The 22,862-nt window shown below is 33.1% G+C and overlaps 2 protein-coding genes and 1 long non-coding RNA gene across 4 annotated transcripts; 2 read left to right on the top strand and 1 right to left on the bottom strand.

Annotated features, from left to right (window-relative positions):
* The first annotated feature begins 6,290 nt into the window (after positions 1 to 6,290).
* LOC144549559 (protein STRUBBELIG-RECEPTOR FAMILY 8-like) lies at positions 6,291 to 11,772 on the top strand. Of its 2 annotated transcripts, XM_078298331.1 has the most exons (16): positions 6,291 to 6,412; positions 6,788 to 6,920; positions 7,272 to 7,343; positions 7,854 to 7,919; positions 8,003 to 8,074; positions 8,175 to 8,246; positions 8,350 to 8,421; positions 8,508 to 8,573; positions 8,666 to 8,731; positions 8,970 to 9,268; positions 9,551 to 9,786; positions 9,967 to 10,244; positions 10,334 to 10,475; positions 10,589 to 10,728; positions 10,981 to 11,137; positions 11,442 to 11,772. In XM_078298331.1, the coding sequence occupies exons 1-16, from the start codon at positions 6,310 to 6,312 to the stop codon at positions 11,694 to 11,696; spliced, it is 2,229 nt and encodes a 742-aa protein (XP_078154457.1). In that variant the 5' UTR covers positions 6,291 to 6,309; the 3' UTR covers positions 11,697 to 11,772. The 2 variants fall into 2 exon arrangements, with proteins under 2 accessions (XP_078154457.1, XP_078154458.1); XM_078298332.1 differs by lacking the exons at positions 7,272 to 7,343; positions 7,854 to 7,919; positions 8,003 to 8,074; positions 8,175 to 8,246.
* Positions 11,773 to 12,127: 355 nt separating this feature from the next.
* On the top strand, positions 12,128 to 16,117 carry LOC144549444 (uncharacterized). The gene is made up of 2 exons (XR_013509680.1): positions 12,128 to 12,228; positions 15,924 to 16,117. It is a non-coding gene; the product is annotated as an uncharacterized LOC144549444 (long non-coding RNA).
* On the bottom strand, positions 15,803 to 22,246 carry LOC144549442 (linoleate 13S-lipoxygenase 2-1, chloroplastic-like). Its single transcript, XM_078298176.1, has 10 exons — positions 21,818 to 22,246; positions 21,134 to 21,420; positions 19,878 to 20,124; positions 18,511 to 18,846; positions 18,135 to 18,220; positions 17,772 to 17,882; positions 17,280 to 17,581; positions 16,894 to 17,160; positions 15,899 to 16,790; positions 15,803 to 15,845 (listed from the first exon to the last, which is right to left on the bottom strand). The coding sequence occupies exons 1-9, from the start codon at positions 22,182 to 22,184 to the stop codon at positions 15,992 to 15,994; spliced, it is 2,802 nt and encodes a 933-aa protein (XP_078154302.1). The 5' UTR covers positions 22,185 to 22,246; the 3' UTR covers positions 15,803 to 15,845; positions 15,899 to 15,991.
* Positions 22,247 to 22,862: the final 616 nt, after the last annotated feature.

Genomic DNA, 22,862 nt, shown 5'->3' with positions numbered 1-22,862 from the left:
AATGATTAAGCAATGAGTTCCATCGGGCAACAAACTTCACAATTTTAACTAATGAATGATTAAACAATAATTATTTATTTTGTAAAGTGACATTTCACATAATATTTTTGATTTACTTGAAGTTTCATTTTAATTATGCACCGTGCTTCATTAGAATTGATAAATGTTTGAGTGCTTAAAATTCCCGTCGTTTTTTTTATTCTTCTAAAGTTTAACAAAAAAAAAAATTCAAGATTTGTAAATTCCATAACAAAATAAAAATCAGCATATATGATTTATATCATTATATCATTTTTCACATAACCATGCAAAAAAAAAAAAAATTATTCATGTATGTGGAATTTTTTTTTCAAACTCTTGATTCCTAACTAATTATGTTAAGTTCGATTTATAACATTTTTTAATGATTAAAGTAACATCTAATTTTTTTTTTTACTTTTTATTTAAATAATAGTTGTAATATTGATAAAGATATCAATGAATAATGAGGCGATGATATGAAGAAATCATTGATATAAAAATTTAGACCTTCCTTGTTAAAAAGTCGGAAAAAGTTCTTAAAATTTTTATAATTTAGTTTCTTACAAGATTCATATCATAAAACAAAATGAGAAGGGTTCTAATGTCTCATTTTTTTGTATACCTCATCATACTTCATATTTTATATCTTTATTTTCTTCATATTCAAAGTCTATATTATCGATCCGAACCATTCAACATGATATCCATGCTAAAATATGGTTAAAGGTGAAATTTTATAATTTTTGAAATTTTTTTACTATTTTTTTAGATGGGTAGAAAATCACTGTTTTTTGAACAGTGCAAAAACAATGATTTTGTACCTATCTTAAAGAATAGTAAAAAAAATCCAAAAATTATAAAATTTCATCCCTAGACATATTTTAGTATAAATATAATGTTAAACAATTCGAATCAACAGTTTAAACTTTGAAAATGAAGATTTAAAATTTGAGGTATGAAAAATATGAGGTATTGAAAAAGGAACCGAATCCTCTGCCCACCTATGGGCAGGAAAATCCTGCCAACTATTGAGTTTAGCCAATCTCTGCTTGACACGTGGCTACTATCTTTCATCTCATTAATGAGGATTAAAAAAATAATTTTCCAAATTAATTAATTAACGAGAATCTTTCCTCTTTCCTTTGTCTTTTCACCTTCCATTTCAAAATTAATTAAAAAATAACTTTACTGTTTCTTCTTCTCTGTACCTCTCACCGTTGGGAAAAAAAAATTACATGGAGGCAATCTCTTTTCATGAAGATTTCTTGAGTTAAATACAGTCGCAAAATATTATATTTGTAAGTCATTTTTATATTTTTTTTATATTTTCTTGTTGCATACAAGTCAAATTTCAAAGCCTTTTTTATTATAAAGATTTCAACGACTCAACAATACAGTACCAGTACTTGGACGTTTTTGTCATGTATAAAATAAGATTAGGTTATTAAGTTGAGTGAAATCAATATATCAATTTGTCCTTTGTTATCACCTCAAAATTAGTTAATGTTGTGTAGTTAGAATTTTTTATTGGTATTTTACCAGTAACGTTATTGGTATTTAGTTGCAACTGTTGCAACTTTAATAGCTGACCAAAGCTTCTTGAGATCTAACTCGTTAGTCATTTGAGAGACAAGTCTAACATGCAAATTATTTGAATCATTTAGATGGCATCAGAAAAAAATTTGGACTTGAATTTATGCATTGACGTGGATTCTCCGCATATTATTCAACTAATTGGAACTTCAAGCAAAAACCCATCAAATATACTTAACGAATTGCCAGAATACAGATTGGAAGATGTAATTCAGATGAGGTAAATTTTAATAAATTTTTTATATTTGATGAAAGTATATCATGTAATATCGAAAGTAAGATTTACAATAGACATTAATTTCTTTTTGTTTTTTGATGACAGCAACAGTCAGGATATTACCTGATGAGCTGCACAAAACTTTACCTGGCCTGTAATTAACTTTTCCTTTAATGGAATGGGCTTCTAGCCTCTTTAAAAAAAAAAAACAATAGACATTAATTTGTTTAATAATAATTTACAATGGACATTGATTTTTTTTTTTTATAATAAGATCTATTAAGACTATTGTTAGATATATCATAGTTCATGGGATACAGTATGCTATGCAGAAATTCAAGTGTGAACTTTGTATGTTTTTTTTTTGTCAAATGTATACTATGTAAATTTGAATTTATACAAAATTGATACTTATAAATACTAAACAACACATTGAATTGGGTTCGTAGGTGATCAAAATCAATATCCTGAACTTAGAAACACTGGATTTTTTTTTCAATCCAATTTATTTCGCCTAATATAAATGAAATGCAGAGATTCATAATAATGAGCTCTGAGAGTTGATCATAACATTTTTTTTCAATCTTTCTCAACTTTTTTTTATCTTCACAGCCCCACAGACGATGCTCATGATAAATGTTCTAATTCATTCGAAGAAACTATCTTGTTGGAGCATGAAACTCCAAAGCTTGGCATGGAGTTTGATGATGTTGAAGCTGCATACGAGTTCTATAACAGATACGGTGCAAAGAAGGGTTTTAGTATAAGATATGACAATATAAAAACAGTTCAGGGTGTGGTGAAATTTCGCAGCTTTTGTTGTTCAAAAGAAGGCTTTCGAAGGCTTTGAAATTTATTTCTGATATTCACCATCGCCTATCCCATGAACTCACTAACGATGAAGTTCCAGTCTTCACTGGTACGAAATCAGGTTTTGAAATGGAGGAGAAGGCCATTACATATTTACTGGTAAATGGAGAATGAAGCTGTCAGATGGTAAAATAAAGTTTTCAAAGAAGCCCCCCAACTCTCCTTATTTTACGGTTTAGAATAGAAAGGTAGTTAACAGTTTAAACTTTTAGATTTGGTTAATTTATTTAAATTCTAGTTTTATCACGTAGTTGTAGCTTTTATTTTAACTTTTTTCTCTTCTATTATTTTTACTTTTCCTTCAGAGGAATGTTGAAACCTCTCTGTTAACACAATGAATGTTGAAACCTCTCTGTTAACACAACGCCTACTGGCTTCTATTCAAAAAAAAGAAAGTTGAAATGACAAAGGAGAGAGAAAAGATTCTCATTAATTAATTGATTTAGAAAGTTATTACTCATTAATGGGATGAAAGATAGCAGCCACGTGTCAAGCAGAGATTGGCTAAACTCAATAGTTTGCAGGATTTTCCTGCCTATAGGTGGGCAGAGAATTCGGTTCCATTGAAAAATCCTCAAACTAAATATATGAAATTCGAAGTACATCCCAAAAGCAAATTTCATCCAGAAAATTAGATTGTAATGGACCTAAATTCAAAGGAGAAAATTGGGTCCTAGACATCCAATTCTATGTAATGGGCCGAAATCATGTCAAATTTGGACAATACTTTAATCGGAGTAAATATGTTTGGAGGTCTCATTCATTCTCTCATCATGTTGGGAAGAGAGAGAATTCGTATCCTCTGCATTGGTTGAGTTAATAAATCTAGACCATTCGATCTGCTTTAAAATCTGTGCAAACTGGATCAACACTAATATTAAAGAGCTCATAAATTATAAGCTGTAGTCGAATTAGTTCCGTTTAAAATCAGACAGCCGAGATACATTAACTCAAAAGATACTCTTTTGAATTAATGCAGACGATGCAGACTCGAAGAGAGCAATAAACAATTTTGGTTTGTAACTTAGACTCCTCTGGTTAATACAATCCGGCTGCCATTATCAATTGTAGTTATAGGAAAGTCTACCATTGACTGACAATGCCAATGGTAGAGTGTCGAGGGAACTTGTCCGAAAATTTTCTCTTTTTATAAGAACAAAGATAATGATATGGAATATAATTGGAATACAAAATCAGTGATGTATTTTAACTTTGCTCAACAATAATATATGTATTTTTTTTGGGTTTAAAATTTGTAGATATTTTTATTAATCATGACAAACTAGTTACATAGTTTTGTACCTGTACATCAACATTTGCACTAATACATAAAATATTACAACTAAATTCCTTTACAAAAGTTGACAAGAAACATCAGAAAATAAAAGAGCATCTATGTTAATAAAAGAGTAAAATGGATAATTTATAATTTTAAAATGAGTTTTAATAGAAAAGTCAATAAGTTGGATAAATTTGTGAGTTTTTGAAATATTAAAGGGTAACTATGATATTATGAAATTTAAAGGAAGAAATACGTAATTTCAAGGTTTTTGAGGGGCATACATGAAATTCCCCCTTTAAATTTATATTCATTTGATTTACATTTGTTCTCAGATATTTTTTTTTTAATATTAAAAGGGACCATGCACTCTACCTCGGACCGAATTGATCCAGATTCTAATCGAACGGCCGAGCTGAATTAATTCAAATTCCGAGTTAATGCAGAGGATACATATTTGGCCGAGGTGTGACATATTTATTTTTTTGTTTATAAATAATTTTATCGAAAATTTTACTTTACAATAAATTTCATGTATTTTATGAAATTTAAGTAAATTTTATTTTCATGTATTTATATTCTATTATCATTTAATTCATATTTATATCTTGAGTGAGTTTATATTTTATTGTATGTTAAAAGAATATGAATACAAATTTGAATACTTTTCACCTTATGAGTCAGTAACTCAAATTTTGAGTTTAGATTCGGACCATCCGATCAAAATTATGACCAATTTGGAATATATAGATATCCTTTAATATTCGTGTCAAAACAGATCGGATGGTCCAAATCTAAACTCGAAATTTGATATATTTAGATGATATGATTTTGGATCAACTTCCACGTGTTCCTCACGTGACCTCGTCCTCTATAACTTAAAAAAAATAGTTTAAAGTTAAATATCATATGAATACCAAATATAATTTTGAATTTATAAGAAAATATGAATACAAATTATTAATTATGTGTTTTGTATTTTTTTTAAAAGTGTGAATATTTTAATAAAAAAAGATTTAAATTTTACTAATATATAATTTTTTTAGGTTACTATCATAATTAAATATGTAATATAAATTTTAATTTTGTTATATTTATTGTTTATTGATAAATATATGTATAAAGTTTTTTACTTTATAATAAATTTGATGTATTTCATAAAATTAAATTATTTTAACTTTCATACGCAAATTATGTCGTTATTTGTATTTGTATTCAATAAATATTCAATGTATATATTCGGATTTACACACATATGTGTTCCTATTTAAAAAAAAAATAAAAATACAAATTTACTACCCAGAGACGTATCGTGAGCTATCTAAAATCTTGAGTTTAGATCCGAATAGGATCCGATCTGAAGTAGAATGCACAAGATCTCTTCAATATTCGTGCCAAAGCATATCTGACGGTCCGGATCAAATTTCAAAATTTGAGTTCCCTTGGGATATAAAATCGGGGTAGCAAAAACGACCTCGGCATCTATCAGGAATCCATATCCATATCCTCTGCGATAATGCACTGTTTAATTCAATTTCTGGACCGTGCAATTGGAAATTGATAATTTATAGACGGTGAAGATCATAAAACAAAATTTGAGTTAACTCAGAGGCACGAATTCCTCTATCAGAGCTCCACGTGTCCACTCTGCATAGCGCAACGTACCTGACGTAACTTCGACCTCGATGAATTCGTATCCTCTGAGGTATCTCATATTTTGCGTGACTATATGGAAAATCTCGACCGTTCAAATACCTTCAGCACGAATCTCGAAGCTCTAATAATACTGGTCCCCGCGCTTTCAACGGACACGTCGGTCACGCAAAATATGAGGTATCTCAGAGAATATACGCACTCGGTCTGTATAATCAAGTAGCAAGTTCACTTGCTCAAAATCTTCCCTCCGCACTCCGTTTGAGATTCAAATGTGGAATTATTCCACAAAAATCGAAGACTAATACTCCGTACAGGTATAGGTATAGCGATCTTCTCTCCATATCTTCAAACTTGGAATTATTTTTCAATTTAATTGCACACTGTCTTGATTCGTCGATTGTTAACTCCTCTGTTTGAGCTCGATTTCAATCGCTTTTTCTTTCCTTCGAGGTTAATTTTTGTCTCTCTCGTTCTTTTGTCTTTTTCTACTTGAATCAATGTGTTAACTTAATCGAAAAGAACTTGATTTTGATTTAAAAGAAATGTTCTTGTTCCGCATTTTTTTTACTGAATACAACATGAGATGCTTGAGGTTGAGCTCCGGTGCAAATTTTACTGATAATTTCTTACGAATTTTTTATCCAATCTTCATTTTCAAAATCAGGATCCAGGAATGATGTCTACAAGAAAAAGATGTGATCTTTATTCTCTCTGCTTCTATGCAAATGTGATTCTCCTGTTCTACTTTGCATCAGCTTACACGGATCCCTTAGATGGTAATAATATCTTCTACTTTGCATCAGCTTACATTTTAGTATAATTGAATCCAAGTTCTGGCCAATTACCTATTTGCACCATTTAAGGGTTTAATCTAATTCCAAGTTCTCATTAATTAGTAGTATAGTTGAATCTAAGTTCTGGCCAGTTACCTATTTGCACAATTTAAGGGTTTAGTATGATTGAATCCAAATTCTCATCAATTAGTATATTTTGGTATAATTGGATCCGAGATTCCCAAATCCTGTACCTATAATCTATATATTTTAGTAATTGTTTCCAAGTTCTGGCCAATTCCATATTCACACAATATACACATGAGGTATAACTATACTAGTATTTTGAATTCTAATTTTATATGTTGCTGTGTCCAGTAAAATCACTGGAGGATTTATATGGGTTGTTGAACCAGCCAACTATGCTAACTGGTTGGATGGCAACTGGAGGGGACCCATGTGGCCAGAACTGGACAGGTGTCTCTTGCTCCGGTTCGTCTATCATTTCCATGTAATCCTTCTCTTACAAACCTGCATGCATGTTATTTCTTTTGGTTGTATGTTAGCAAAACTTGTAAGTTTTTGGATGTATTTTTGAATACCCTGTTCTTAGCTGTTGACATTTGCAGTTAGGGGTAAGCTAGATTTAGTATCTTTAGAAGGACTAATTTGTAAAAGTTCAATGATGTAGTCTGTACTGGTACTCAGCTGTGTTTAGGTACCTACTTATAGTTGTATAATTTCAATAGAAATAGGTGGATACTTCCACTATTTTAAAAAAAAGAATCCTTCTCTTACAAAGAATGTAAGTTATTTTGATTGATTTGTTTCAATATACATTTTTCATGTGAAATTTGAACAGAAAGATAAGCGGGTTTGGACTTGGAGGGACAATAAGTTCTCAGCTCTCCTCTTTCCTTTCACTCACTCAGCTGTAAGCCCATTTTCATTCATTTTTCATTTTTGATCAAATTATAAATTAATTTGAATAACCACTTTAAAACTAGAATATTTTCCAAATTATCATTACATATATCAGAAATTGGAGCTCAGAATGATTCATGTTTTATGTTTCTATGTTTATTTTGGAGTTTATGCTATTACCTTAAATGTTTGTTTGGTTTAAATCTGTTTGCTTGGATGTATTTCGAGTATTTTGGCTCCATCTGTTTTAGTTGCAGGGATAAAGTAGCAAATTTAGATCTTTTGAAGGATTTATTTGTAAGAAGGAACATGTAAGATGTACTGGTATGCACTATGTTTAGGTACCTGTTCATAGTTTTGCGGTTTCAATAGAAATCGGTGGGATAACTTCCACTATTTTCAAAAAAATATATGGAACATAAGGATGATCTCCTTATAAATACAGAAACTTTAAAGCTTTTGTTATTTAATGAAAATTCAAAATGTGGTAACTTTCTATTTACTTATTTTGATGGTGCAGGGACATGAGCTACAACAATATTTCTGGGGAGATACCTTCTGGTTTACCCCCAAATGCTACCTTCATGTATGGTTCTTGCTCTCTGTAAAATTTGAATTTCAAAATTGTCATTAAAAAATTAATATTCTAATCAGTCTATTGCTCTGCAGAAACTTGGCAGCTAATGAGCTTGTGGGTAACATCCCTATGTCATTGCCTTCTTTGAAGAATCTGACGTATCTGTAAGAACCCTTTCTTTAAAAAATTGAAGTAACAAAAGAGAAGGAAAAGATAAGAGAGGACCTTCAAAGATTCATGTCTTTGTTTATTCATTTATTGCAGAAATGTGAGCAACAATAATCTTTTTGGGGTGGTTGGCAATGCATTCACAGACATGACAAGTTTAGAAATATTGTATGAAATTTGAATTTTGAAGTACATATTCATTGAATAAAGATTTAATATGTATTTTCATTTGTAATATTTAAATGTTATTTTTTGTAACACATTGTTTCAGGGATCTATCTTTCAATAGCTTCTCAGGAGATCTCCCCAGCTCCTTTGGTTCATTAAAAAATCTCCATTCTCTGTAAGTATTCTCTCTTTTAGTTTATCTTTTCAATTAAATAATAATTAATCTACTGATATTCTCCCCTGTTATCCCTTCTCTCTTAGATACTTGCAACATAACCACTTCACAGGCTCAGTCTACTTTTTCGCAAATCTCCCTCTAACAAATCTGTATGCTCCTCCTCTATCTTTTTATTTGTATCTGTTTAAGATCTTTCAATATTTGTTTATTTATTCGCTAAGCATGTGTATTTTCTCCTCAGTAATATCGAAAATAACAACTTCAGTGGTTACGTGCCGAAACAATTTGAGCTCATTCCTGAACTCAGGTATGTCATGATAAAGTAGAAATTACTCGAAAAATATAAGGTTCTGTACATAAAGCTGACTAAATACCAGAGATACCCAATAGAATCTGGTATGCTGGTTTTGACTGGTACATACTAGTACCAGGCTTGATTACTTGGAATTTTTTTTACAACTGGATAATACACATCATATGCTTCATAGAGTTAAATTGTAGTATTTTTGTAGTACTCTCAATAAGCATAATGTATATTTTTGCAGGATAGAAGGAAATAAGTTCGAGCCATATTTGCTGAACAGAAGCCGAACTGTCTACCCTCCTCTCCCATCAGCGAACAAAAATGTTAGCCACACCCCAAAAGTTACATATGAAGTTCTTCATAAACACCCCCGCAAAAAGAAAAATGTCGCTGTTGCCCTCGTGGCAGCAGCTTTGAGCTCTATTTTTGTCATCTTTGCAATCTCATTGGCCGTGTACCTCCTTAGTCGACGGCGGGCCCACATTGAAGAAGATATTACAACTATTATGTCCTCCCCTTCCATCATGTCACAACCAATTGGTAACTTTTGAATGATTGCATTTTTTAGAATGTCACTATTTTTGTCAATACGATGAAGAACAGTTTGCTTTATGTAAGTAATAAAATTACCTCCAAATCAGACAAATCTAACAATTGGTAAATTTTGGGTTGTTGTTGATACATAGAATATTATGGACATGTACTTGTTATCTTGGTAACTTTCACAGTTCTTTATATTAAATTTAAATCTCATTGTTACAGATACCTAGAGAGGTACTTAATTTTCTTTTCATTTTAAATTGGTTTGTTTGAATTTGTCAGGATCAATGCGTACTTCAATGGCAAGCATACACTCTCCTTTCCTCCAGGAAATAAATCCAAGAAATCATAAAATAAGAGGAAGGATCTCTTTCTCTAATAGGTTTAGAAAATTGCCACTTTCTAGGCAATATTTTTCTTCAGACCTTTCAATAGCCACAAATGACTACAGTAGAGAAGCACTTATTGGTGCAGGCCCCATCGGTTCAGTTTTCAAAGCACTGTTTCCTGATGGCCAGGTTAGTTTTAATGTTATGCTGTCTTTTATATTGAATTTTTACAAGCATGGCATGTGAAAAATAATGTTCAAAATGACTGGTATGATACAATATATATAGTAATGTTAAATTACTATATCAATTTGGCAACTTTTTCTTGTGTGTGGGTGTGATCTCTATGACCTATCTCTCTTAAACCAGGTATTGGCAGTAAAGAGGATAGAGGTGGTACAGATGGAGTTATTGGAAGGAGAACAAGAGTTCTTGGACTTGGTGTCGACCATGTCTGATCTAACGCACCCCAACATATGCATTCTTCAAGGCTATTGCATGGATCCGGGTCACCATGCCCTATTGTATGATTACGCACAAAACGGATCACTTTACAGTGCCTTATTTTCCAAAAACGGAGATTCTCAGAAGCCTCTTTCATGGAAATTGAGGCTTAGAATTGCTTTGGGTGTTGCCCATGCTCTGGAGTATGTGCTGTTTAATTATTCATTTTCTGACAAATTTACTTTTCAAGATGCTGTGCCCGATGAACCTGACTTTTTTTTTATTATTACAGGTACATGCATGAGATATGCTCACCTCCGATTGCACACGGGAATATTAAAGCTAGAAATGTTTTGTTTGATGAAGAGTTTGTGCCACATGTTACCGATTTCGGCTTGACCATGCTTTCTCATATCCTCCCTGTTACCAGTGTGGTACGCTCATATATGCACTTATTATTACAATACTGCTTCTCCCCAGTTTGGGTTGTGTGTTTTTAACCATCTTTCATTTAAACCCCCATCTTATAATAATTTCTGTGAAATAGGATTTTAAAATGTTTGAAGGCTCGAAAGGGTACACCGCACCAGAGATGAGCATTCCGGGTTCAGACATGATAAAGGGCGATATTTTTAGTTTTGGCGTTCTCTTACTAGAACTATTGACAGGACGTAAGGCCTTTGATAGGTATCCCCTTTTAATTAATTTAAGAACAAAAATAGGAAATAAGTACAAGCAGGTCTAGCACATATTCATTTATTGTAAAGTAGATCTTGTTACAGGATCCTTTAAATAGTTTACAGAAATTACAAGAAGGTCCAAACAAAAGACCTATATTACAAAAAAAAAAAAACATAATTATAAGTCCTAAACGAGATCGGGACCAACAGATGTAACCTTTATTTTAAATGATTGTGTTTTGATGAAAAAACTCAACAGTGAAATTGGAGAAGAGGAGCAGTATCTTGTGCAGTATGCATCACCTCATCTCCATGACCTGGAGTCTTTACAAAGAATAGCTGACCCCACCATCAGTGACACAATCCCTTCTCACTCTCTTTCCGGCCTGGCTGATGTAATCCTGCTCTGCATACAAGTAATTTTTTTTTTATAAAGCAAATACTGTATTTGTAGGTAGAGTCTTGAAAAATATTTACCAGACTTGCGTTTACAAATACTCCAACTTTCTGGAAGCAAGCAACTGTAACATAGTAAGAAAAGATTTTCAAATATCCAAGAGAATATTAAGTTCAGTACGTATTAAATTATTCAAAGTATCTAAATAATGTTCAAAACAATAAAATTTTGGGACAGCATCATAAAATTTTGTTAAGAGTTATACTGTGCAGTATATTTATTTATGCCCTAAACTGTTGTTTATTTCATTTTGTAAAACACAGCCAGTGCCAGAATTCAGACTGCCCATGAGCGAAGCAGCAAATAGACTGGTAAAACTTGTTCAGAAAATTTGCCACCAGCACTGCAACCGCCCAGGCCCCGGCTATCAGACTGAGCCTCCAATGATTGATATGGACCATGGTCCCTCTTTCTGGACCACCAATTCCCACTTCGACCCTTCCTCTTCCCCGGCCTCTACCGCCCGGGCCCCAGCTGTCAGGCTGGGATCACACTCATGTCAGGTCAAAGTACCCTAGCTAACACATTGATCAAAACTCAGTACTTGGTTGAGGAGTTCAACGAGATAAGTTGAACTTGTATATGTTAGTGTACATCAGTCATTTTTTTGGTCATATTCTTTGTTACGTTTCTAGATATACATATTCTGGGATGTATTTGCCACTGAATTCTCTTTACACAGTTAATATGTGAATGCATAACAGTTGATAGCAATTAGCTAGACATTTCTTCAAGCACTTGGTAGGCGTGTCAAATTTTAATTCAAGAGATAGAGAACATGAATTGCAAGACCTCCTTAGCCCAAAGCAATTTTAACACAGAGATCAGAATGAGTTTAGAGTCAGTTGGGTTTTGGATTTGGAATTAGGGGGGTTTAGTTCTAAATCCAATCGGTTGGATTCCCAGGAGAGAAAAAGTGAAAATAAAGGAACAAATGTGCCTAAGAGAGACGAAAATGGGCCAATGGTCCTTCTTCTAAAAATAAAAATTGAATTGATCATATTCATATATAATCATGAAAGGATCTCCTAATTTGCAAATTAGATACAAGTATCATTTAGCAGAACAAAGCCTTATTCAGGAAAAAAACTAAAAGCTGATAACAAATACATTATTTTTTTGAATTTTTTTTTACTCAAATACAGATACTGTTAGGAATTCCCTTGCCAGTGACGATCCCTGCCCCACATCTATTCTTCAATTTTTTATCTAAGTTTCTTGCATCTATTATTCCATCTATCTCTTTCATCCTCCCGTTATACCTCTCAAATGCCGCATTTATCACGGGTTCAGGTTTCTAGGCAGGTTCTGGTAAATCACCGATATACTCTTCATCTTCTGAGTGAGTTGACAGTAAATTCAGAATTGCCATCACAAGGGTTGCCTCATTTTGAGATGGAAAGCAATCCATTAGAGCATCCTCAGGCTTCTTCCGGAACGTAATTCTGGTAAGATTTTGAATTGGGATCCTCATCAAACTCCTCAATTGACATGTTCGTGCGAGCTACGGTCGGTCAGTTCAGGAAGTACATGAATTGTGGTATTGACCGAAATTGGTGGCCTGAGGTGACCCACATGATGGTGGTCAGAATCTGAATTAGGTCATCTTGGTTCTCAAAAAAAAGGCTAGCATAACAAAATGATTTTAGTAAGCTGTACTACATGCAGTTTAAGTTTCAATCAAGAACAGTACAGCCATGCAGTACTAACCAATACTTGGTACCACAGCTATTTGACAATGTAAACCCTACATTTTTGTGTTAGTGGATTTGTTACACTAATACCAGTACAAAAGAGTACTGACAAGCAAAAATGTTCACCTGAAACGGTCTCCTGAGCACATCCTGGAATTGGGCATAGAGACGGGAGATGTATTGAATCCAACATAGCCTCAAATGCAATGTAAATAAGAAGTGAATTTGATCAGTTTTTGCATTTGCAATATAAGGTAGAAAAAATGATTCAAGTCGTACCAAATTGAATTAAAAATTGGAACCGCAATCAGTCTTTGTCACTATTTTATAAACCTCATGTTGTTTCAAGGTTTCTTTTCAATTTTTGCAATCTAGTACAAGTTGTGTGCACTGAGAGCTGTTATTTATCATTGCCGATCTTAGGTGAGAGTTTGAGAGAAGTATATATATATATCACAATACATGCACAATCTACTGACTACTGTCAAGAAAAAAAGTAGATCACAGTCGACTTAAGCTCTGATATATTACGCAAGAGATAGGAGATCTGGATTCGTAACTCTATAATCATAAAAAAGTTTTAAATGTAGCGAGTCACTGAGTCTTTGATGTGAAATTGTGAACATAGTGACAAGATACCGAATAATTATTTTTTGGGGTGATATCGAACCGAACGTTGAATTATTCGGTTGACCAAAATAAATCCGAATAATTTGCAAATTTTACGCACTTTTCCCAAATTTTACGAATTATTCACGATTTTTTTCTAAATTTTTCCAAGAACAATTTTTTTTCTGAATTTTTCTGAAAATTGACCGACATATAGTCTTGACATCGTAGAATAAGACTGTAAAGTTTCACACAAAATCTCTAAACAGACCACGAGATATCATCTCTCAAAAATTGCCCGAACTGCTGAAGGAGTACTTCTGAGCCCAACTTTGCACCTCTGGTTAACATAGGTAAAAATCTTCAAAAATCATGAAAATCTTGCAGTCAATTTTCATGATTTTTGAAGATGTTTACCTATGTTAACCAAAGGTGCAAAGTTGGGCTCAGAAGCACTCCTTCAGCAGTTCGGGCAATTTTTGAGAGATAATATCTCGCGATCTGTTTTGAGATTTTGTATGAAACTTCACAGTTTTATTCTACGATGTCAAGATTGCAAGTCGGTCAATTTTCATAATTTTTGAAGATATTTTGTTATGTTAACTAGAGGTGCAAAATTGGACTCAAAAACACTCTCACTTAACAATTCATACAAACCTCCAACTTAACAATTCAAACTAATCTAAATTTCAAACAAATTGAACAGCATAATCTCAAAAAAAAAAAAAAATTATTAAAATTTTCGGGCCGCGAATTTTTTTCTACATGTTGGATATTTTTAAAAATTTCGTCGAACCGTGGTTATTTTTAATAATATATATATATAGAGTTAGGCTAGGGTGCTATGGATAGCATAGAGGCCTCTATGCTACGGCTCAATATTCGAGTTTTCAAAATCCAAACGGTCGATCCGAACCGTTCATCTTATTTTCCATATTAATATCTGCTTGGAGACCAAATTTTACATTTTTCTGAATTTGTTTACTATTTATTAAGCCACTTTGAAAATCGCTGATCCAACGGTGACTGTTTGGAACAGTAAAATCAGAAGCCACCGTTGGATCAGCGATTTTCAAAGTGGCTTAATAAATAGTAAAAAAATTCCAAAAAATATAAAATTTGGTCTCCAAGCACATATTAATATGGAGAACAAGATGAACGGTTTGGATCGGTCATTTGGACTTTGAATCGGTAATTTATGGTCCAATGCACACCATGGCCTATGCATTGCAATGCACCATAGCCCATCACTCTCTCTCTCTCTCTCTATATATATATATATATATTTTTGGGTAAAACTAAAAATCTCGGACTGATCCTTGACCTGTTTGGCAGGTCATTTTTCAGCCAAAATTTTCCCTTCATTTTTCCCGGTATAGGGTTCAGGGTTTAGGCTTAAATTATGGAAAAAATTTGTTATGTCTGACTAAATTTTTTTTTTTTTTCTCAATCTTCTCTTTCTTCTTTTCTTCTGTCATTAATCATGTGAATGGGCCCATTAAATCACTTTTCTCTCTCTTTCTCTGCATAAACCCATATGGACTAATCTCTATATAAAGGGTTTTGTTCAACTTCTCTTTACATTGCGGGACTATTTCTATTCTGATCCGGACAAACCAGTTTTTTTTTTTTAAACAAATTGTAATTGTACAAATCAAATTATTTGTTCATACTTATTTTTTTTAATCTGGACTTGCTTTCATGATTGTGTCATTTAAATAAGTCTTATATCAAAATAATAGATAGCATTGGAGCTATTCATAGCTGACAATATTTTGGAGCTATTTTTTTTTTTTAATCTAACATGCTAAATATTAAATAGAAGATACAATGATAATCTAACATAATCAAAGAGAGTTCCCTCTTATTAAATACTTCTCATTTAATTATAAAAAAAATATTTTCGTAAAGAAATAATTAATAAGCAATATTATGTTATTACTTAATCTATTTATTAATTGCATTATTGATAATTTTGTTGATAAAAAAATTGTATATCAAACATTTTATAAAGAAAAATAGAATTTTTCACAATTAATTTCATGGTACAACCGAACACTCATTCTAGCGAATTTCCACAAAAATTTTTGTGTGTACCCTTATTGATGGGTTTCCACTTTTGAAAAAGTGGGTTCCCACTCCTGTTAAATTTTATCCTGTATAATCCTGTGACATTTAAACAAGCCTCACTTGGGTTTTGGATTTGGAATTGGGGGGGTTTAGTTCTAAATCCAATTGGTTGGATTCCCAGGAGAGAAAAAGTAAAAATAAAGGAACAAATGGGCCCAAGAGAGACAAAAACGGGCCAATGGGCCTTCTTCTACAAAGAAAAATTGATTTGATCATATATAATCATGAAAGGATCTCCTAATAGAGATACTGTTAGGAACAAAGCCTTATTCAGTAAAAACTGATACACATTATTTGGCAGATTACTACAAGTATCATTTGGCAGAACAAAGCCTTATTCAGTAAAAACTGATACACATTATTATTTTTCATTTTTTTACTCAAATAGAGATACTGTTAGGAATTCCCTTGCCAGTGACCCCGGTAATGACCCCGTCGACGGTCGCCTTGTTTTCCGAGAAGGGCTTGAGCAATTCATACGGGACAATCCCTGCCCCACATCTATTCTTCAAGTTTGTATCCAAGTTTCTTGCATCTATTATTCCATCTATCTCTTTCATCCTCCCGTTATACTTCTCAAATGCAGCATTTATCATGGGTTCAGATTTCCAGGCAGGTTCTGGTAAATCACCGATATACTCTTCATCTTCTGAGTGAGTTGATAGTAAATTCAGAATTGCCATCACAAGGGTTGCCTCATATTGAGATGGAAAGCAATCCATTAGAGCATCCTCAGGCTTCTTCCAGAACTTCTGGTAAGATTTTGAATTAGGATCCTCATCGAACTCCTCAATTGGCATGTTCGTGCGAGCTACGGTCGGTCGGTTTGGGAAGTAACCGGCAAAGTGGTATTGACCGAAATTGACGGCGGCATGGTGGCCTGAGGTGACCCACATGATGGTGGTCAGAATCTGAATTAGGTCATCTTGGTTCTCCAATTTAGGCCACCAAGGCTCATCCTTTTTGTCGGCATGACCCTTTGTTCTGATCTCTAACCACCATTCCTGGATCTCAGAATCTTGCAAAACATCGTTTGGCGTTTTGTAGTAGTGATTCACATAATCCGTGACCCACTGTTTAATTGATGTCCATATCAGTAACCCGTCATTAGCGAACGGATAGTCTTCTATGGTTAGTCTTAGCCCGTATTCTGCCTTTGGATCCTCCACAGCCATCCCTCTACAAAGGATTAGAAACCAACAAAACATATTAGCTTAATTATACATCCTGTATGCAAGCTTGTTTAAATGTATGAAATCATAATAGTCATTTAATTAATTACCTCCTGATGAGATCGGCTGGCAATGCCTCCATATCGAACCGCCATTCCAGATCATATGCCACTGAGCTGAGCTCCATCGAGTACTTTCCTGGTGCGAAAGTTGTCTCGATGATACCCCCAGCATTAACAAGAAACTCCCGTGCAAGTGCATTGATCTCCATTGTGTATCTGAAATGCGGGTGCAACAGTCTATATATTGGGTGCATCGCGCTCAATTGCCGGTGTGCTGCTATAATGTACGGCTCTATGCAACAATGCGTCCTCAACCTAGTATCACCATATCATATATAGCAAAATATTAGTTTAATTTGTAATTATTATATGCACTTGTATATCTTTTTTCTTTGTGCATTACATCACGTTTTGATTGAATAATTATTATATACCAATGGCTGACAAGTTGGTGATAGCCGGTGTCATGAGCGCAAACGTGAATTTTCGCTAGTTTCCACAGCCACCCAGAAGTTGATACCCAGTCATCGGTGAAGGCTCGCTTCCATTGCGGTTTTGTAGGTGAAGCGGGTCGGGTTAATTCAATGGCTATTGGCATAAGAGTGCCATCATGTGTGAGAAAGAATACAGTGCGTGAACCGTACAGAGTCCTGTAATCCAACTCGCGTACCTTGTGCACGTATGGAAGTAGGAGATCATGGAAGTCTAGGATAAATAATTTCTTTTGCTTGATTGCCTAAATTAAGTTATCATTAGTTCAAGAAAAATATAACTGATTCAGTAAGAAATTTTAAAAAATGCATGCATGCATGTATGCATGTATTTGTTATTGTATTGTCATATATAGTCAATCAAGGAGAATTTGAGGATGCTTGAATTAAAATGATAATGATTAACACATCAAATATTAGTCCAATTAAGGGTACCTCTTGTGCTGTCATGACTCCCTTTATTTCTCGTTCAATGAGTTCTGGAGTGATCAGAGATTCTGGTGGGCCATAAATTGCAGGATCAAGCTTGCTTACTATAGGAAGTTCCTAATTATACACATACAAATAATAACATGTCACTTGGAACCTGAGTTACTAGGAACAAGTTTGTAATATAAGCCAAATTATTTTCGCTTATTTTGGTTCAAAATGTTATATATAAAAAATTATCAAAATTTTTGGAAGAGTGCTCTAGTGACTTGCTGCAGAAATGATATTCAAATTTGACCACAGTTCCAACAAAATTATATAATTAAAATATTCCAATTTACAGTCTGAGAATTTCAATTCTACACTTACTGTAAGCAGTTTAATGCTACAAGGATTGAGACCAGCTAGACATTGCCTTGAGAACTCCTCATCTCTGAACCATGCAAACTTATCTCCTGCATTTTTTATATATATGATGAAATTAATCAAATGGCTTCAAGAATGAACTCTCAATTTCATTAACTTTCTATTAATTGCATTTTCTTTCTCTTGCAACCTTGCACTCACAACATGCATGCATGTGTAACAATTTTTCTTTTGAAACCTTTCAAATTGATAGGCAGGGCAGAACCAGAAAATTTATATAATAAGTATTATTTAGTTTCATTAATTTTATGAGAATAGCTAATAGTATATTTTTTTATAAAAAATAAAAATGATAATATGAAGGCAACAAAGGACATACTATCTATCAGCTCTGGAGTCTCAAATAGAAGAACCATCTCGGTGGAATCTTTAATTTTCTTGATGATTCGAGGGATCAGATTTAAAACACCCTTTTGCGGCTGTTCGAGTCTAACACCCTCATCGTACAATGTCTCGATGGCAGTGAAGTATGGAAACCGTTGCTTTCTGTCATCGATTGCTTCATCTCTTAGACCGATACCGGTCTTAAATATCGGTACATAATGTTGCACAAATGATCGTATGGTGTTCCCCTGGAAGCAAGCTTGTTTCACATCCGAAAAAGATTCGTCTCTTGGGACGTAAAAATCACCTTTCCTTTTTTCTGAATCTTTATCTGCACAAAAAAATGCATTTATTAATTAACTTTAATTATATCAAATGAATTTTTGATAAGGATATTTGCGGGATATTCTTTTCAGAAAATAATCATCTTTCATTTATTTCTTTTGAAGTTAGTAGGCGATTGACCTTCATTTCAATAAAGAAAATAAGATCATACATAAGAAAAAAACATAAAGGAAGGAAACTAACAAAAAAATAATGATTAATCAGTCCTGCTTCATAATCCAGAGGAGAACAGATTAATCATTGCAAAATAAAATTTATTTTCTTTCGTCAGATAAGAAAATACTTTATTGGGTTATAGAATATTATCCAACATTGGCCATGAGATAACTAGTCTTTTTAGCAAAAATATAAGCAATTAAAATGAACTGTCTCATATAAAAATATAATTAATTAATGTATTTATTTGGGTGATGTATACTTGATACAAATATTAATTAACGTATAAAAAGTTAAGATGACATATGTAATTAAATGTACTTTTTGGGGACCATTTTGATAAAAGAAAATGCATGAAAGCTATTGTTTGTCATTTCCCAGGGACCACTTTGATTAATTGGTTTTATTTCATAAAGGCCTTATAAACAATATGTGCATCATCATGTCTTGGCATTTTCCTTAGTATTTATAAAATTTAGAGCATCTAAAATTTAGTGAGATGCATCAAAATATATATCACATGATTTTGATATGATGGGGGCCAGAAACCTAGCAAATCTCATCCCCACCAATTCCATCTCCTATACACTCACACACCATTAAAATATCTCTACTTATATTATAGTTGAATATAGTTTCTGTTAGATTTTAATTATCAGTAATTATCTGAGTTAATTTTCTCCTTCCTTTTACAACATAATTATGAAATTAATAGTTTGCCTACTATAATATTCAATATTTGTCTTCACAAGTCACAACATGAAAGTGTAAAATAAGAATTAGTGTAAGAGAAAACTAACAGAAAAAAAAAAAAAAAGAGAATGTGTTCATATTTTTTAATTTACATTTTTAATTTCTGACCTTTCTTGGTTGGAGGTCGGCCAGTCCGACACCGTCTTGGATAGGGAAACTGCTTGCTACTGCCAAGCACCGGTCTTTCCAAGTCCCGGCCATCTTTGTTATCTGGGTCCCCCAGATCATTGTACACATCATAGTCATATATGCGGTCATAGTGCTTACGCTCCCCAGTGCCGTCTCCACGTAAGCTTTCGAGGTCTTTCCTTCTTAGATCCTCAAGGCTTTTGGGAGTTTGAGATGGCAAGCAAGACTGCAAGTATATATATATATATATATATATATATTTTTGACAGATTTATATATAAAAGAGATTAATGCAAAAAGCAACATAATATTTTATCAAACAAAATGGTAAATTTCCTCATTTATTGATCTTAGAGTGTATGTCACATATATATATAGGAAAATGCTAATATGCTATGCGTAGCATAGAGGACCTCCATGCAACGGCTCAATATTTAAGTTTTCAAAATCTTAACGGTCGATCCGAACTGTTCAACATGATCTCCATATGAATATGTACTTGCAAACCAAAATTTACAATTTTTTTGAATTTTTTTACTATTTATTTAGATAGGTAGAAAATAGTAAAAAAATTCTAAAAAATATAAAATTTGGTTTGCAAGTACATATTCATATAGATCATGTTGAACGGTTCGGATCGACCGTTAGAATTTTGAAAACTCAAATATTGAGCCGTTGCACGGAGGCCCTCTATGTTGCGCATCGCACCATAGCCAACTCCTATATATATATATATATATATATATATATATATATATATATGAGCTGGGCTACGGTGAGTTGCGAAGTAAAGCGACTATTTTACTTCACGCTCATATTTTGTGATTTTAAAGTTCAAAACGTAGATCCGAACCGTTCATCTTGTTCTCCATATTGAAATGTGCTTGGAGACCAAATTTTACATTTTTTGGAATTTTTTTACTATTTATTAAGCAATTTTGAATGCCGCTGATCTGAGGGTTCACAAAATTTTACTGTTTTTTACTGTTCACAGGAAAACAGCAGTTTTCAAAAATGCTTAATAAATAGTAAAAAAATTCCAAAAAATATAAAATTTGGTCTCCAAGCACATTTCAATATGGATTAAACATCTAACGGTTCGGATCGGTCGTTTGGATTTTCAAAATAAAAATACGGCGTGAAGTAGAAACGCGTTTTACTTCGCAACTCACCGTAGCCTATCTCTATATATATATATATATTGAAACGAACTAATAAAGCTTTGATCGTGTAACCTTTATGCTGAAGAATATATACTTCTCCGGGTTATCAAACTTGGAGTGCACCCACGAGTCACAAAAAAATGTAATTTTGCTCGTGTCATCGTTGTCGGTGACAAGCTCAATTTTTTTTATGAACATCTCCTTGAGGTGCCCATTCTTCACTAGAATCGCCCCGACTTCACCAAAACCTATTGGAACGTGCTTGAATATGCCCTCGTACTTGATCTCATCGTTGCCTTTCTTGCTAAGCATCTTGTGGTCTGCATATGTAGATATATGATCCCATTGCTTGCCTGTTTCTAAACAAAGAAAAAAAATAATTGTTGATTAATAAGGACAGAGTTTATATTCCCTATCTGTAAATTATTTAGAAAGAAAAATTCATAAGGTTACAGATAGGAGCAGCACAGTAGCATGCAGATTCATGCATATGCATGCGCTGTTGATTTCGTTGCTATTCTACTTTTTATGTTTTTTGTCAGTTGGTATCTAGGTCTATTTTAATTGTATGAGGTATATAGCTTTGTTGTTGTTAGTTAATTAGTCAGGGTTATAAAAAAAACCATTTGATTAGATGATTCTAATATGTTATTAATTAAAGTTTATTAAAATGAAATGAAAAGTACATATAAAATAATATTAATATAATTTAATTAAAGTTTATTATGCAAACCATCTATAGTAAGTATATCATACTTGGATTAATCTCAGCACTGACAAGATCAAGTTGGAGAGTCTTCCCTAATAAGAACCAATCGGTAACCTCATCGACTACTCGATCAAACTTTAAATCAGGAACCATTCCTTTCTTAATACTCCTCTGCACAGTGACGGTTGCCTTTACCGATACTTCTGTCGGAGTTGCTACTCTCAGATCCAACCCAGTCTCCTTTATACATTTTACTGTGGAAGTACTGATCAGTTTCGCTGGCTTTGACCTATTGTGAGGCGCTTTGCGGTGTGTCTTCACTGACTGGGACCATGGGAAAGAGATGGAGGGGTTTAGTGGGAAGATGAGAGCTCTAGATTTGGGTAGAGTGAAAGATAATGTGGTGTTTAACATTCTTTTTTTTAATATTTTTTGAGAGAACTCAGTTGTTGTATATAGAGTAGGGATTCAGTGTGGTGCTTTCTGAGAGCACTCAGTTGCTCATATTTATATAGAGATTATATGTACTGTTAACAATGGACAGTACACAAAAATATCAGAGAGGGTAACTGGTTAGACAGAGGGAGGTAGGGTTCTCTCTACTGAAAGAATAGCATCATGACCATATTGCGTCGCTATAGTGCGCAATAGCACTGATAGCGCCATCGTTTTTATGGTCCAAAAACACTATAGCTGCACGTTATTTACAACCCTGATTTGAAGCACAATAAGCTGAATACCATAAACAAGGGAAAGAAATTGAAATCAATTGTCGGTTTGATTGCATGTGAGATAATATTGTACTTCATTATTCTTTGTTTTTATTTTTAAATAGTTAAGATTGCACTCTATTGGTGTGATTAATTATAGCAAGTTTGTACAAAAAATTATGCAGGCTCACTTCTGTTGATTTGAGTGCAGTAACTCTTGGTTCTGTTTTTTTTTCTAATTTTTCTTGTTTGCTTTATAAAAAGATTTCAGTTGTAATAGTACAATTAGTACTGGTATTGATACTGTATGTACTTGTACAAAACAATGTATAACTGTTTTTTGTCATGATTAATGAAATATCATCTATGAGCTTTTAACCAA

Source organism: Carex rostrata, chromosome 35 (genome assembly GCF_964058835.1).
Source record: "Carex rostrata chromosome 35, lpCarRost1.2, whole genome shotgun sequence".
Lineage (NCBI taxonomy): Eukaryota > Viridiplantae > Streptophyta > Magnoliopsida > Poales > Cyperaceae > Carex > Carex rostrata.
The sequence above is the reverse complement of the archived record's forward strand: the minus strand, read 5'-3'. Positions and strand labels throughout refer to the sequence as shown.